This window comes from Heterocephalus glaber, unplaced genomic scaffold (genome assembly GCF_053883595.1).
Source record: "Heterocephalus glaber isolate CG9 unplaced genomic scaffold, H.glaber_assembly_v1.0 deba00001504, whole genome shotgun sequence".
Taxonomy (NCBI): Eukaryota; Metazoa; Chordata; class Mammalia; order Rodentia; family Bathyergidae; genus Heterocephalus; species Heterocephalus glaber.
Genome location: NW_028258324.1, coordinates 392,489 through 404,519, shown reverse-complemented (window position 1 = coordinate 404,519; position 12,031 = coordinate 392,489). Strand labels below are relative to the sequence as shown.

General features: G+C 38.3%; 1 protein-coding gene across 4 annotated transcripts; it reads left to right on the top strand.

Annotated features, from left to right (window-relative positions):
• On the top strand, positions 1–11,757 carry Thap6 (THAP domain containing 6). Of its 4 annotated transcripts, none has more exons than XM_004833903.4 (5): positions 1–232; positions 563–665; positions 1,864–2,071; positions 6,052–6,177; positions 10,169–11,757. In XM_004833903.4, the coding sequence occupies exons 2-5, from the start codon at positions 586–588 to the stop codon at positions 10,424–10,426; spliced, it is 672 nt and encodes a 223-aa protein (XP_004833960.2). In that variant the 5' UTR covers positions 1–232; positions 563–585; the 3' UTR covers positions 10,427–11,757. The 4 variants fall into 4 exon arrangements, with proteins under 4 accessions (XP_004833960.2, XP_004833962.1, XP_004833963.2 ...); XM_004833905.4 differs by having other exon boundaries at positions 7,151–11,757; XM_004833904.4 differs by having other exon boundaries at positions 13–441.
• The last annotated feature ends 274 nt before the right edge of the window (positions 11,758–12,031 follow it).

The following is a 12,031-nucleotide window of genomic DNA, read 5'->3' as shown; positions in this document are numbered from 1 at the left end:
TACTTCCGGTCTCCGGCGGGCGGAAGTGAGCGCGCCGCTTCCGCAGCTAGTCGCCGACCGTTCTGACGGCCTTGCTCGTTCCTCTGAGCTTTGCTCTTCCCCGCCTTGCTTCCCGCCACGTCTCGTAAACTCTCCCTGCCGCGCACCGCCTGGCGCTTCCAGGCCTCCCCCTGCCTAGGATTCTTTCGGATGCGCGTGAGCGTGAACCTGCGCGGGATACCGCGGGGGGAAAGTGAGCACTGCGGCTTGGGTCTCGGAAATGACATGGGGAGGTGACAGGGCGGGGACGTGGGGGTGGGGGGCGGCCAGGTGTGCGCTGGGGGACGCGGGGGACCTGGTCAGATCCTGGAACCAGAAGACAGGGCGGGTCGGAGGACCAGGATCCCCCAGGGATCCGGCCAGGAGGAAGCGCGGGTCCGGAGAGGAGCGGCCGCAGTCCAGGTGAGGATACCGCCCGTGCCAGTGCTGGCGAGCGTTCCCTGAACGCTGGCAAAGGTGGATCCACACACACTCCCTCCCAGCCTTGGAGTCACCGACGCTTCCCTCTGTAATTGTCTTTCAGCGCTGTGATGAGCTGCTGAAGTCATGGTGAAATGCTGCTCAGCCATCGGATGCGCCTCTCGCTGTCTACCCAATTCCAAGTTGAAAGGGCTGACCTTCCACGCGTAAGACCTGTTGCGGCCCACCAGGCGCTTGCCCTGCACAGCACACGGCTAGTCCAGGGTGCAGCGCCAAACTTCAGTTCCCAAAGTGCCAGGGCCACTATTCTGGATAGTCCTATCTCCGGATAACCGTTTTGTGTCCTTAAAGTTCTACTTCTAAATGAGCTTTTTGTTAAATTTGCAGAGACAGTGATACCTTTACCCTTTAGTAAATTAGTGTAAGGTTTAAGATAACTGCCAAGGTGTCACACTCGTTAAAAAAGTACTATGAAACTCAACTTTTGCTAAAGTTATTATTTTGTGTTTTAACATTGTATTTTCTTTAAAGAAAAGGTCAGCGTTGCTTACGAAATATGAAGGATTTTTGCTCGAATATGTTGTCCTTTCTATTAAGAAACAGATGATCAAGCTTAGCTTGTAAAGTACAAATTATGGTTCAGACCAAGCATTCTTTAGCAGTAGTGCAGATAAGATGATCTTTATGTTAGCCGTTTCCCTGGCAGTGATGAAGAGAGTAGTAGGATTTAATCATTGTTCCCTTGCTAGAAGTTCATTTGGCCTCTTTTGTGCCAGGCCTGTGCTATGGTGCTAGAGAAAGATCTGCTAGCTTGTTTTCTGAGTATGTATACCCACCTTATTCCAAAAAAATATTTGAACCAGCTTGGAGAATTGAGAAAGACATGATTATTGGTCTTCAGATGTCTCATTATATTTCTGATAGCCAGAATTCCAGATTCTACTACATTTCTTTTCATTCATCCACTAAGCATTTATAGACCTGCTGAGCATTAAATGGTGGGCTGAGCAATTCTCTGGTGTTGATAAAGTACACAGGACCCTATTCATTGGGGATCATTTGTAGATATCACTTCATACAGGAAAAGCCCAGGATATTTTTTATCATCTATAGATGGAGAAAAACCTTTAATTGTGGATCTTTCTATAACATGCTAAATATCTGTTGAAACTTTTCTCTCATAATATGAGAAAAATGAGGGCCACATCTGCAGATTTGGCCGAAATTCAGAATATTAAATCTGAATTACACGTACATAAATCATAGCTTCCTGAATATTGCAGTTCCCAAGAGTTGTGACCAACTAGGTAAGGAATTAGTTTAGCCACGGTCATAGAGGACAGCTTCAATTGAAGTATATATCAGTAGTGATTAGTTTTAAGTTTTTTGTGTGTTTTTTTCTAGATTCCCCACAGATGAAAATGTCAAAAGAAAATGGGTATTAGCAATGAAAAGACTTGATGTGAATTCTGCAGGTATGTGGGAGCCTAAAAAAGGAGATGTGTTGTGTTCAAGGCACTTTAAGAAGACAGATTTTGACAGAAGTGCTCCAAATCTTAAACTAAAACCAGGAGTCATCCCGTCTATATTTGATTCCCCATACCACTTACAGGTTGGTTTATGAGATACTACTTAGCATTAATGCTCACTTTCAGTGGCATGATTGAAGATCTTCAGCCCTGTTGCCTATGTTTCTATTGTTTATTTATCCATTTTCACAATGTGTAGTAGGAATGTTTTACCGGTAGGCACTCAAATACGGGTGCATGACGAAGGCTTGGTAAAGTACACTGACTTAGGAATTGACATAACTCAAGATTTGTGTCTTAAAAATGAAAGTTAACCTAAGGTTGAGGGCAACCCATTTGGGACCCCTCCAATCTCTCAGGAGCTATTCCTATTCCCCAATAAATTGTCCTACTCTTAACCTGCAGGGGGCGGGGGGGAGAGACATAAACAACGTAAGAAGGTTGAACAGAAGTTCCACATTGGCAGTACGAAAGAAGTCAAGAGCAAAACCACTAACAGAATTACAGTGTGCTTCCAAGAGCAGCCAGGTACACAAGTGTAAAGTCTAGGGATCAAAAGAAAGAAAACCAAGATAAAAAGGTAAGAACAGAAGGAAAAAGAAGTCAGAAAAAGAAAAGAGAAGAGTTGAATAAGTAAACTGTAGTTGAGTACATTTTCTTCTCAGGGATGGTACCTGGGTTGGCAGCCTCTCCCTCAGTATCTCTTGCGGGCAGATATTTGGGGACATGTTTGTTTCCCAAAACTGGACAGAAAGACAGTTCCCATGTGAGAAACTCAAGGAGAAATCCCCCAAGAACTTTCTCTTGCCAGCAAGAGACACAGATGGTCCTGAACCCTGCTGCTCCCTTCTGTGCAGGCTGCATCTCTGCGGTGATCACATCTCATTGCCTCAGCTGCAGATGGCTGGCATCCTTCCACCTCAGCAGATGTGCAGGATCTTGTGCAGTTAGCTTCAAGGATGTCTTTTTCCCTTTCTTTTTTCCTGCCACTAACAGTGTTATCTAGCTATAATATAAAAGGGAACTTAAGAAATATGGGCCTAATAAATCAATTTTTTTTTTTCTGAGACAGGATCTTGCTATGAAGTTCAGAGGCTGGGCCCAAACTCATGGCAATCCTCCTGCCTCAGCCTCCTGGGTGCTAGGATTACAGGCATGTGCCACCACAAATAAATCAAATCTTAAGTTGCTAACTTCTAAAATCTATTTCCTTATAACAAGATAATAGGAAATTAGGTGATAGAAGTGAAATAAAAATACTACACAAATCATCCAGAGACAATACTTTGAACACCTGGATGTGTACTTTTCCAGTCATTTGTACACGTTCTGTATAAATTCATTTGTATTTCTATACATCTTACACAGTTACATTTTGTGTCTTTTCCTTTGTTTGCTTTCATTTGTTCTGTGTTTTCACATTTATACAGTGCTTGCTATGTGTCAGCGTTGCTCCAAGCACTTTACGTACATACTAACTTAGTTGTTGAAACATCCATAGGCAGAGAGTACTCTTAATTCTCATTGTCTTGCCTGAGGACTCAGAAGCCCAGAGAGCTGGGATGCCTTCCCAGAACCACACTTAGGTTAACAACAGAGGCTGGATTAAAACCCAGGCACTTTAGCCCCAGGCTTCATCTTAACTACTGAGCTCCATGATGTTAAGTGCAGTATTTGCCCATGATGATAGCTTTTAAATGTTAGTCTTTGCAGAAATTATTCAGAGGGTTTGTTTAAAATACAGAACTTTGTGCCCCACTCCTGGGGAATTTAATTCAGTAAGTTGGAGAAATTGATTCAGTGAGCTTACACTTTTTAACAAGTACCCTACCTTGTGCTACAGATCGGTGGATCATTTGTTTAAGGTAAACCTATATAGAACATCAATTTTAAAATTCTACATACGTGGGAAAGTGCACACATGAAGTGTGCAGATCACTGAATTTCACACTGAATGGTAAATACATTCATGTGATTCACCTCAAACCAAGGAGTGACACTTCCTACCAGTGTCCCAGAAGCCTTCCACATGGTCTTCCCCACTCACTGTCGAGTCAAGGTAACTAGCACCTGGACCTGTATTACTACCAGTTATGTAAATGGAGCACTGTGTACAGTGTGCTCTGTGGCTTCTTTAGCTCAACACGTAGGATTCATCCATGCAGTGCACAATGGCTTACCGTTTATTTTCTTTGTGATGTAGTATTCCTTTAAATGAATAAATTCATTTCTCCATTCAACTATTGATAAACATTTAGGTTTTTATTTTGAAGCTATTATAAATGGTATAGCTATGAACACTTTTGTCCTTATCTCTAGTGCACTCTACACATTTTGGTAGAGTGTATACATGCTTCTGTTAGAAATGGGAATTACTGAGGTCAGAGATGTATAGGTTCAGTTTGAGTAGATACTGCTATCGTTTTCCAAAAGGATTTTCAAAGGTACAGTCCTACCTTCAACACATAAAATTTCCTCTGTATCCACATTCTTGCCAGTACTTGATGGGACAGGGGGTTTTAATGCCCGTACAACAATCTATCCTATGTGTGAACATTATTTCACTTTGCCAGTCTTCACTGTTGTATTTGGTCATCATCTTTCACCAGTGTAAACAGCACTGAAATGAATATTATTCTAGCTGAATTTTTATTCATATCCTTATTTCCTTGAACTAAATTCCTGGAAATAAGATGGTTGAGTATAAAGATTTTTAAAGCCCTGCTTCTGATACAGATCTCCCAAAGGCTCCCTAGAAAGCTTGAACCAACCTACTTACCACCAGGTATGTATGAGGGCGTCTGCCCACCCAAGACCTTAGTGCACTGTAAAATTGACACGCAAAAAAAGACCTATTGTTTTCATTCATCTTTCAACACTAGTGAAGTTATGTATTTTTTCATGTATTTATGGAGCATTTATGTCTTGAAAAAGTTACTCAGGTCCTCTTCTATATTTTTTTAAGCTGTTTTGAAAAAAGAACAGGCCATCAATTATTTAGCTGCCATTTATGTTACAGTGACCTTTTGTCTTTATTTCTGATTATGGCTTTGATTTTTTTTTTGAAATTTATATTTTCTATATAGTCAATAGAATATTTTTTCTTGTATGATTTTAGCTGTCCCCATCTTAAGAAAATATAAATGTTCCCTATTTCTAGTTCCTCATGGTTTTCATTTTTACATAAATTTTTAGTACTCCGGTTTCATTGTGGTAACATACTATGTTTCCCAAAACAATACCTACCTAGAAAACAAGTTCTAGCATGATTTTTTTTTTGGTACCGGGGATCAAACTTGGGACCTTGTCCTTGCAAGGCAGGCGGCGGAACCACTGAGCTAAATCCCTGCCCCTATAACTGCTTTTCTTAAATAGTTTTTACATGGTTTATAGCCTTTCTCCCATTATTTAGACTGCCACTAAAGGCATTTATCTGCTTTATCAATGTCTAGATCTGTATAGTCCTAAGAAAACAGACCACTATTTGAGCTATTTTATTGTGTACCATATTTTCAGTAGCTTAGAGGGCATATCCTGCCTGATTTTCACTGTTCAATTTCAGGAAAATTTATGTTTCCAAATGAACTATAGAGTGTCAAAATCTGATTGGAATTTCTAAAAGCCTTTTTCATGAAAATAGATAAGGTATTCATTAAACTGCACAAAGTTAAGAAAATTTAAGTAGCCAGGCATGGTGTCACTAACCTGTAATCCCAGCACTCAGGAGGCTGAAATAGGAGGATCCCTTCAAGTTTGAGGCCAACCTGGGCTACATAATGAGTTCAAGACATCCTGAACTGCATTGTGAGGCCTAGTTTGGGCAGGGGGGATAGAAGGCAGCTGTAAATGGCACATGCTTGTTAACCTCAGCACTCTTGACAGCCTGACGCAGGAAGGTCACAAAGTCAAGCCCAGCCTGGGCAACTTAACATTTAACCAAGACCCTCTCAGAATAAGAAATGAAATAGCTGGGGATGTAGCTCAGTGCAAAGGTTCTGGGCTTAGTCCCCACTCCGGAAAACAAAAATTAAGTACCTCAGTGATTGTTATTAACTCTTAACAGGACAAAAAAGAAAAGCTTCATTGTAGAAAAAACTTCACCCTCAAAACCCTTCCAGTCACAAAGCACAACCACCAGCTCGTTGGTGCTTCCTCATATACTGAAGAATTCCAATCCCAGTTCATTTTTGTAAGTAAAATTACTTACTGAGCTAATGTCATTGCTTTTAAGATGAATATGTCCTATCCATTAAGATCAAACTTTTCAGAATCACCAAAAGCTAGGAATATAGGTGTTTGTGAGTTTTTTTAACATTTAATAGGTAAATATTGCTTCCCAAGGTCATTATAATTTGTATGTATGCAAATGTAGTACAGAATTACTTAATCCTTTACTAAATTAAATCCTTAGTTCAAAAAATCCCTTTGGAAAGGTATTTTTTATGTTTTCTGTATGGAAATACCTAGTTAAAATATTTATTGTTTTTTTGAAAAACAGTCATACACCTACAGATACCTACCTATGTTTATTTATTCATCTATTGCCTGTTCGTGTTAGTGCCAGACCTGGAATATAAATCTAGTTTACTATAGCTTTATAACAATTCTTAAAATTGTATTAGTTCTCCCACTTTATTCTTAAAAGGTGTTTTGGCTGTTCTAGGTTCTTTGCATTTTCATACGAATTTAGAGTCATGTTATAATTTTCTTCCCAAAAGTCTGCTGGAATTTTGGCCAGTTTTGTGTTTAACCTGTAGATCCATTTGGGAAGATTGACATCTTAGTGGTCTTTCAGCACATGAACTCAGAATATCTCTGTTTAGGGTCTTAACTTCTCAGCATTGTTTTGGTTTCAGGACCCAGGTGTTTCAGTTGATCAAATTTATTCCATAGTATTTTGTATGTTTGGATGCTGTTATAAATGGCACTATTTTTAGGGTCGAGGATTTAGCTCAGTGGTTCCAGTGCCTGCCTCACAAGCGCAAGGTCCCAAGTTTGATCCCTGGGATCAAAAAAATAAATATATAAATAATAATAATAATAAATGGTACTATTTTGTTTACTACTAGATATGGAAATGAAATTGACTTTTGTGCAGTGATGTTGTATCTGGCAGACTGCCCCAACTCAAACATATTAATTACAGCAGATTTCCTACTTAGATCATCATGTTCTCAGTGATTGAGGAGTTTCAGTTCTTCTCTTGTGTGGATGCCGGTCATTTCTTTTCTTTGTGGTACTACCCTGAGCCTTCAAGACTGCTGAATAGAGGGACTGAAAGCTTATCTCCTGCCTTGGTTCCCGTTGTTGGAGGAAAGCGTCCCATCTTTCACAGCTGTGATCTTAGCTGTGGGTTTTGATGAATGCCTTTTATCCCTTTATCCAGTGGAGGAGGTTTCTTCTGTTCGCAATCTGCTAAGAGTCTATGTTAGTTTCACCAAATGCTGTCTCTGTGTCTGTTGAGTGATCATACAATGTTTCCTTTTTAGTCTGTTAATATAATGAGTTACATAAATTGATTTTCAAAAATTAAGCCAATCTTTTGTTCCTGGAATAAACCTTATTTTCCTCACTCATTCATTATCCCTTTTCTATGTTGTTGGATTCTGTTTGTTTTTTGTCTAGTCTTTCTTTATATGTTCAAGAAAGATATTTTGACCTATAATTTTTTGTTTTCTTTTGTTTTTACTTTCATATATTTGTCTAGTTTCAGCATCAGAATAATAACTGATCTCAAAAATGTGTTGTAAAATATTGCTGACATTTTTTATATTCTGGAAAAGTTTGTGTAGGATGTTCCTATTTCTTCTATAAATATTTGATAAATTTCTTTCTGTGAAGCTAGACTTGTAGTTTTCATTGTGGGAAAGTTGGGTTGTGTTTTTTTTTTAATAGTTTGTGTCCAAAGAATTTGTCCATTTCATCACAGTTGTCTAATTTATTAGCTTAAGGTCGTTCATACCATTGTTGTATTAATCCTTTTAGTAACTATAGAATCTATATTGATACATCAATCATTCTGATCATTTCTGGTCATTTCTGTTCTTGTGTTGCTGATCAGTTTTCCTAGAGATTTAATAGTTTCATTGATCTTATCAATGATTAGCTTTTACTGATTTTCTTTCTACCTCACTGATTTCTACTCATTGATGTTACTTCTTTTTTTTGTACTTATTTCAATTTGCTCACCTGTTTCCAATCAAAGTGGAAGCTGAAGTTATTGTTTGAGACTTACTAGTGTAGGCATTCAGTGGTATTATTTCTCTCAAAGTATTTCTTCAGTGGTATTAATTTAATGATATTAATTTCTCCCTAAGTATTGTTTCCCCACAAATTATGTGTGTTGTGTTTTCATTGTCACTCAGTTGGAAATACTTTCAAATTACATTTTGATTTGTTCTTTGTTATTTGTTATTTTTAAGTGTGTTATATAATTTCCATATATTGGAAAATTCTGTTGTGGCTAGAGGCTATCCATTGCATAGCCTGACTCCCAGTGCATGTATTGAGGTGTATTTTCCAGCCCACGGTGTGGTCTGTCTTGGTAAGCATTCTCTGTGTGTGTGCAGCAGAGTGCCCTGTGGTCTTACCTGGGATGCACTAGTCAGTTAGGTCAAGCTGTTTGATATTGTGTAAGACTTCCTTATCCCTACTGAATTCCTCTCTACTTATTTTATCTGTTTTTGAGAAAGAGTGTTAAAATGATGTAATATAATTGGAGATTTGTCTGATTTTCCTTGCACTTGTCAGTAATTTTACTTATTATATTTGAAGCACTATTACCAGGTATATTAAGATTGTTAGATTTGATAAATCAACCCCTTTGTTATAACAAAACTACTTTCATTATACTTGGTAATCATCTTTGCTCTGAGCTGACTTTTGACTATTGTTACTCTTATCAGTGTTAGTATCTTTATCAGCTCTTTTCAGTGTTACTTTGAAGTGCATTTTTTTGGTAGGCAGCATATACTTTGGGTTTTGTTCTCATTTGTTTTTAGTCCAGACTGATAATCTTCCTTTTAATTGGATTATACTGAGGGCAGATCAGTCAAACCCTCAGCTACTTTTTAGGGGGAAAGATGAGGAATAAAAGAGAGGGACAGTTTTCTAGATATGAAGGGGAACAGGGAGGAGACCTGTCTCTAGCAGACAGACTCAAATAAAACTCTGAGGTTGGCCCGCCTTTATTAGGCAGTGAGAAGGGGGAGCGGTTACACGGGTTTTCATGAAACAGCAAGTATAGAGAATGAGTGGATAGGGATTACATTTTTTAGGGTGTTTTTTGGTTTGGTTTGGTTTGGTTTGGTTTTAAAAATATTTTGTACTAGTTTTGATTAATTATGATATGGCTTGGTTTACTTTTCTTAATATTTCTTATGCTTGTGTTGTTAAGGTTTATTATCTTTGGATTTATATTTTTCATCAATCTTAGAAATTTTGGGGCCATGATTCCTTCAGATTTTTCTATGTATCCCACCTTTGCTTTCCTGTCCTTTGAAGGCTCTAATCACATACATACTACATTGCTGAAGTTGTGCTACGGAGTTCTGTACTTGGATTTTCATTTTTCTTTTGTTTTTACTATTTCCTCTTCTCTATAACAGCTCTTCAACATTATTATTTGGTATCTTTTATAAGATATGTTAGTGTTATTTTCCGTGTTTTCAATTGAAAATGAAAAACATATCTGTACACAGCAAACCTTTAACATAACCATAAGTCTCAACAGGAGTTAAATTATCACGGCAAAACTTGGAGACCAGAGTCCTCTGCAGATCCCCTCTGCCCCAAATGCAGACCTGTCCCGATGTTCTTTGCCTTTTATCTTTCATAAAGTGCAATAGTCATCAAAGTAAAGTAATAGATAAGAATTAAGCTCACCGGTGCCACAAGGAATGAAGCTATGTAGTCAGTGCAGGGATGCAGGATTTGTAGCAAATGTAAGCCCAGATCATCTGTAATGTTCTGTGTACCTTGTGCCTTCCTGTTCTTGGGAGAGCAGAGAGGCCTATGTACTACTTCCACCCCATCTTCTCCTGGAGTCTTTACGCCTCTAAATGTCACCCACTCAGAGACCTTTGCTAAGAATCATAAGTGAAAAAACAGCCAAAACCTGGTAACAAGCTTCTATCTAATGCTAGTGTGTCTGTTGAATAGCTTAGTGTTTATGTTTTCAGGAACACAGCTACAGTGTAATGGACAGTCCAAAGAAACTCAAGCATAAGTTAGATCATGTGATCAGCCAGCTAGAGGATACCCAGGAAAGTCTGCGCAGTGTTCTAGACCGAGAAAAGCATTTCCAAAAATCACTGAGGAAGACAATCAGGGACTTGAAGGATGAATGTCTCATCAGCCAAGAAACAGCAGAGAGACTGGATGCATTCTGCTGGGAGCCTCCTCAGGAGGCCACAGAGCATGACTGTTCCTCGAGGTAGTGCCATGCTGCGCTCTGCCTGCAGTGGGCATTGCTGCAGCCCTTCAGAGCATAATTCTCACGTGTGTCACGGAATAGTCTCTGTCACTGAAGTGCTGCTTGGGTCCGTCCCTTGCAGAGTTACACATTATGGTTGTTATCCATAGATGTTTTTGATGATGTGCAGAAATACCTATGTGGTAATTCAATGTTTTGTGTCACTTGTGATACTTAATGTTTTTTATAGACTTAAACTAGTGCCAGATCACTATTGTAAGATGTTAAAATCTCAAGAAAATTCCATAGAAATAAGGAAATTATATTAGCCACGTTAAACTCTGGTGGTAGGAACCAGACACTCCAGCAGCAACAGAGTTTTTGTTTCAAGTGAATACCTTTAATTATACTTGCTTTATGGCAAATAGGGTTTTATTTTAAATATATTTTAGTGTAAAGCAGAATTTATTGTAACAACATCTGTCTTGCGTCCAACCCAAGATGCTTTCATTAATAATACTAAAAGGCATTTTTACATGGCTTCTTATAGTACTGACCCTAAGAATAAGATATAGGAAAAATGAATAGGCTTTTAAAATTGAGAGCCGATTTAAGAAGATCCTTCACAAGGGTACCACCTTCCTCCTCAAGAGGGACACTCAGATGTAAACCAGAGTTATTTTAAAAACAAACCTAAAAAATGGTATAAGTGTGATTTTAAGCAGTCAGTTGCCCCAGTACTCTCAGCATTTGGCTCCCTGACTGTTACTACGCCATGAAGGTCTGCCTCAAAGTCTGCATGCTGGAGTTAGCCAGATACTTGAATTGTTGCTTTGTATTGTATGGAAAGTAATATTGCTGACATTTTTTTAAATATAGAAGAAACCATTTGAAAATTAATAATTCTGGATCTTCCAGTGGAAATAGTAGTTAGGAGAGTAAATTATTGTCCAGAGGCTTTTAGAGAAATAGATATATAAAAAGGCAGTTTTAGAATAGCTTCTTACTAAATATACAAAAGTCACTTAGCTATTTTTTGATTGACTAGAGTGTCAGAAATATACCTTCTCTCCTAATTTCATGCCCAAACAGGTAAAACTGAGTAATAAGTTATACTGTGAACTAGAATAAAACTCAGCCACAGTCACCCTCTTCTGGGAAGCACATGACCATCACTCGTCATCCGTGCTGTAGTAGTTAGCATTTGATTGCCAGATTGTCATTGTATTAACCAGAAACTAACTGCATTTTATATTCTTTTCTTCATTGCAGTTTTATTTATGTTACATTAGTATCAGTACGGATATGGTTGCTTGAATTTTTGTGTTTGTTAAATACAAATACAAATTTTCTATGTTTTAATGTGTATTTTTATGTAGGTCTCCAAATCTTCCTTCTAAATGAGATTTTTATCCACATTTAAAAGATTTATGCTAAAGGGAGATCACTGAAGTCATAATCATTTTACTACCCTAAAAATTTATTATCTATTACTTATTTTAGTTATTTAATTTTGAATTCATAATGGCACTCTAATGAGACCTCCAGGTCTAACCTTAGGTTTTACAGAGACACTTTAATGGGAATAGAGACTTCTTCACTCTGCTTATGAGCATACAGATCAAAGTCA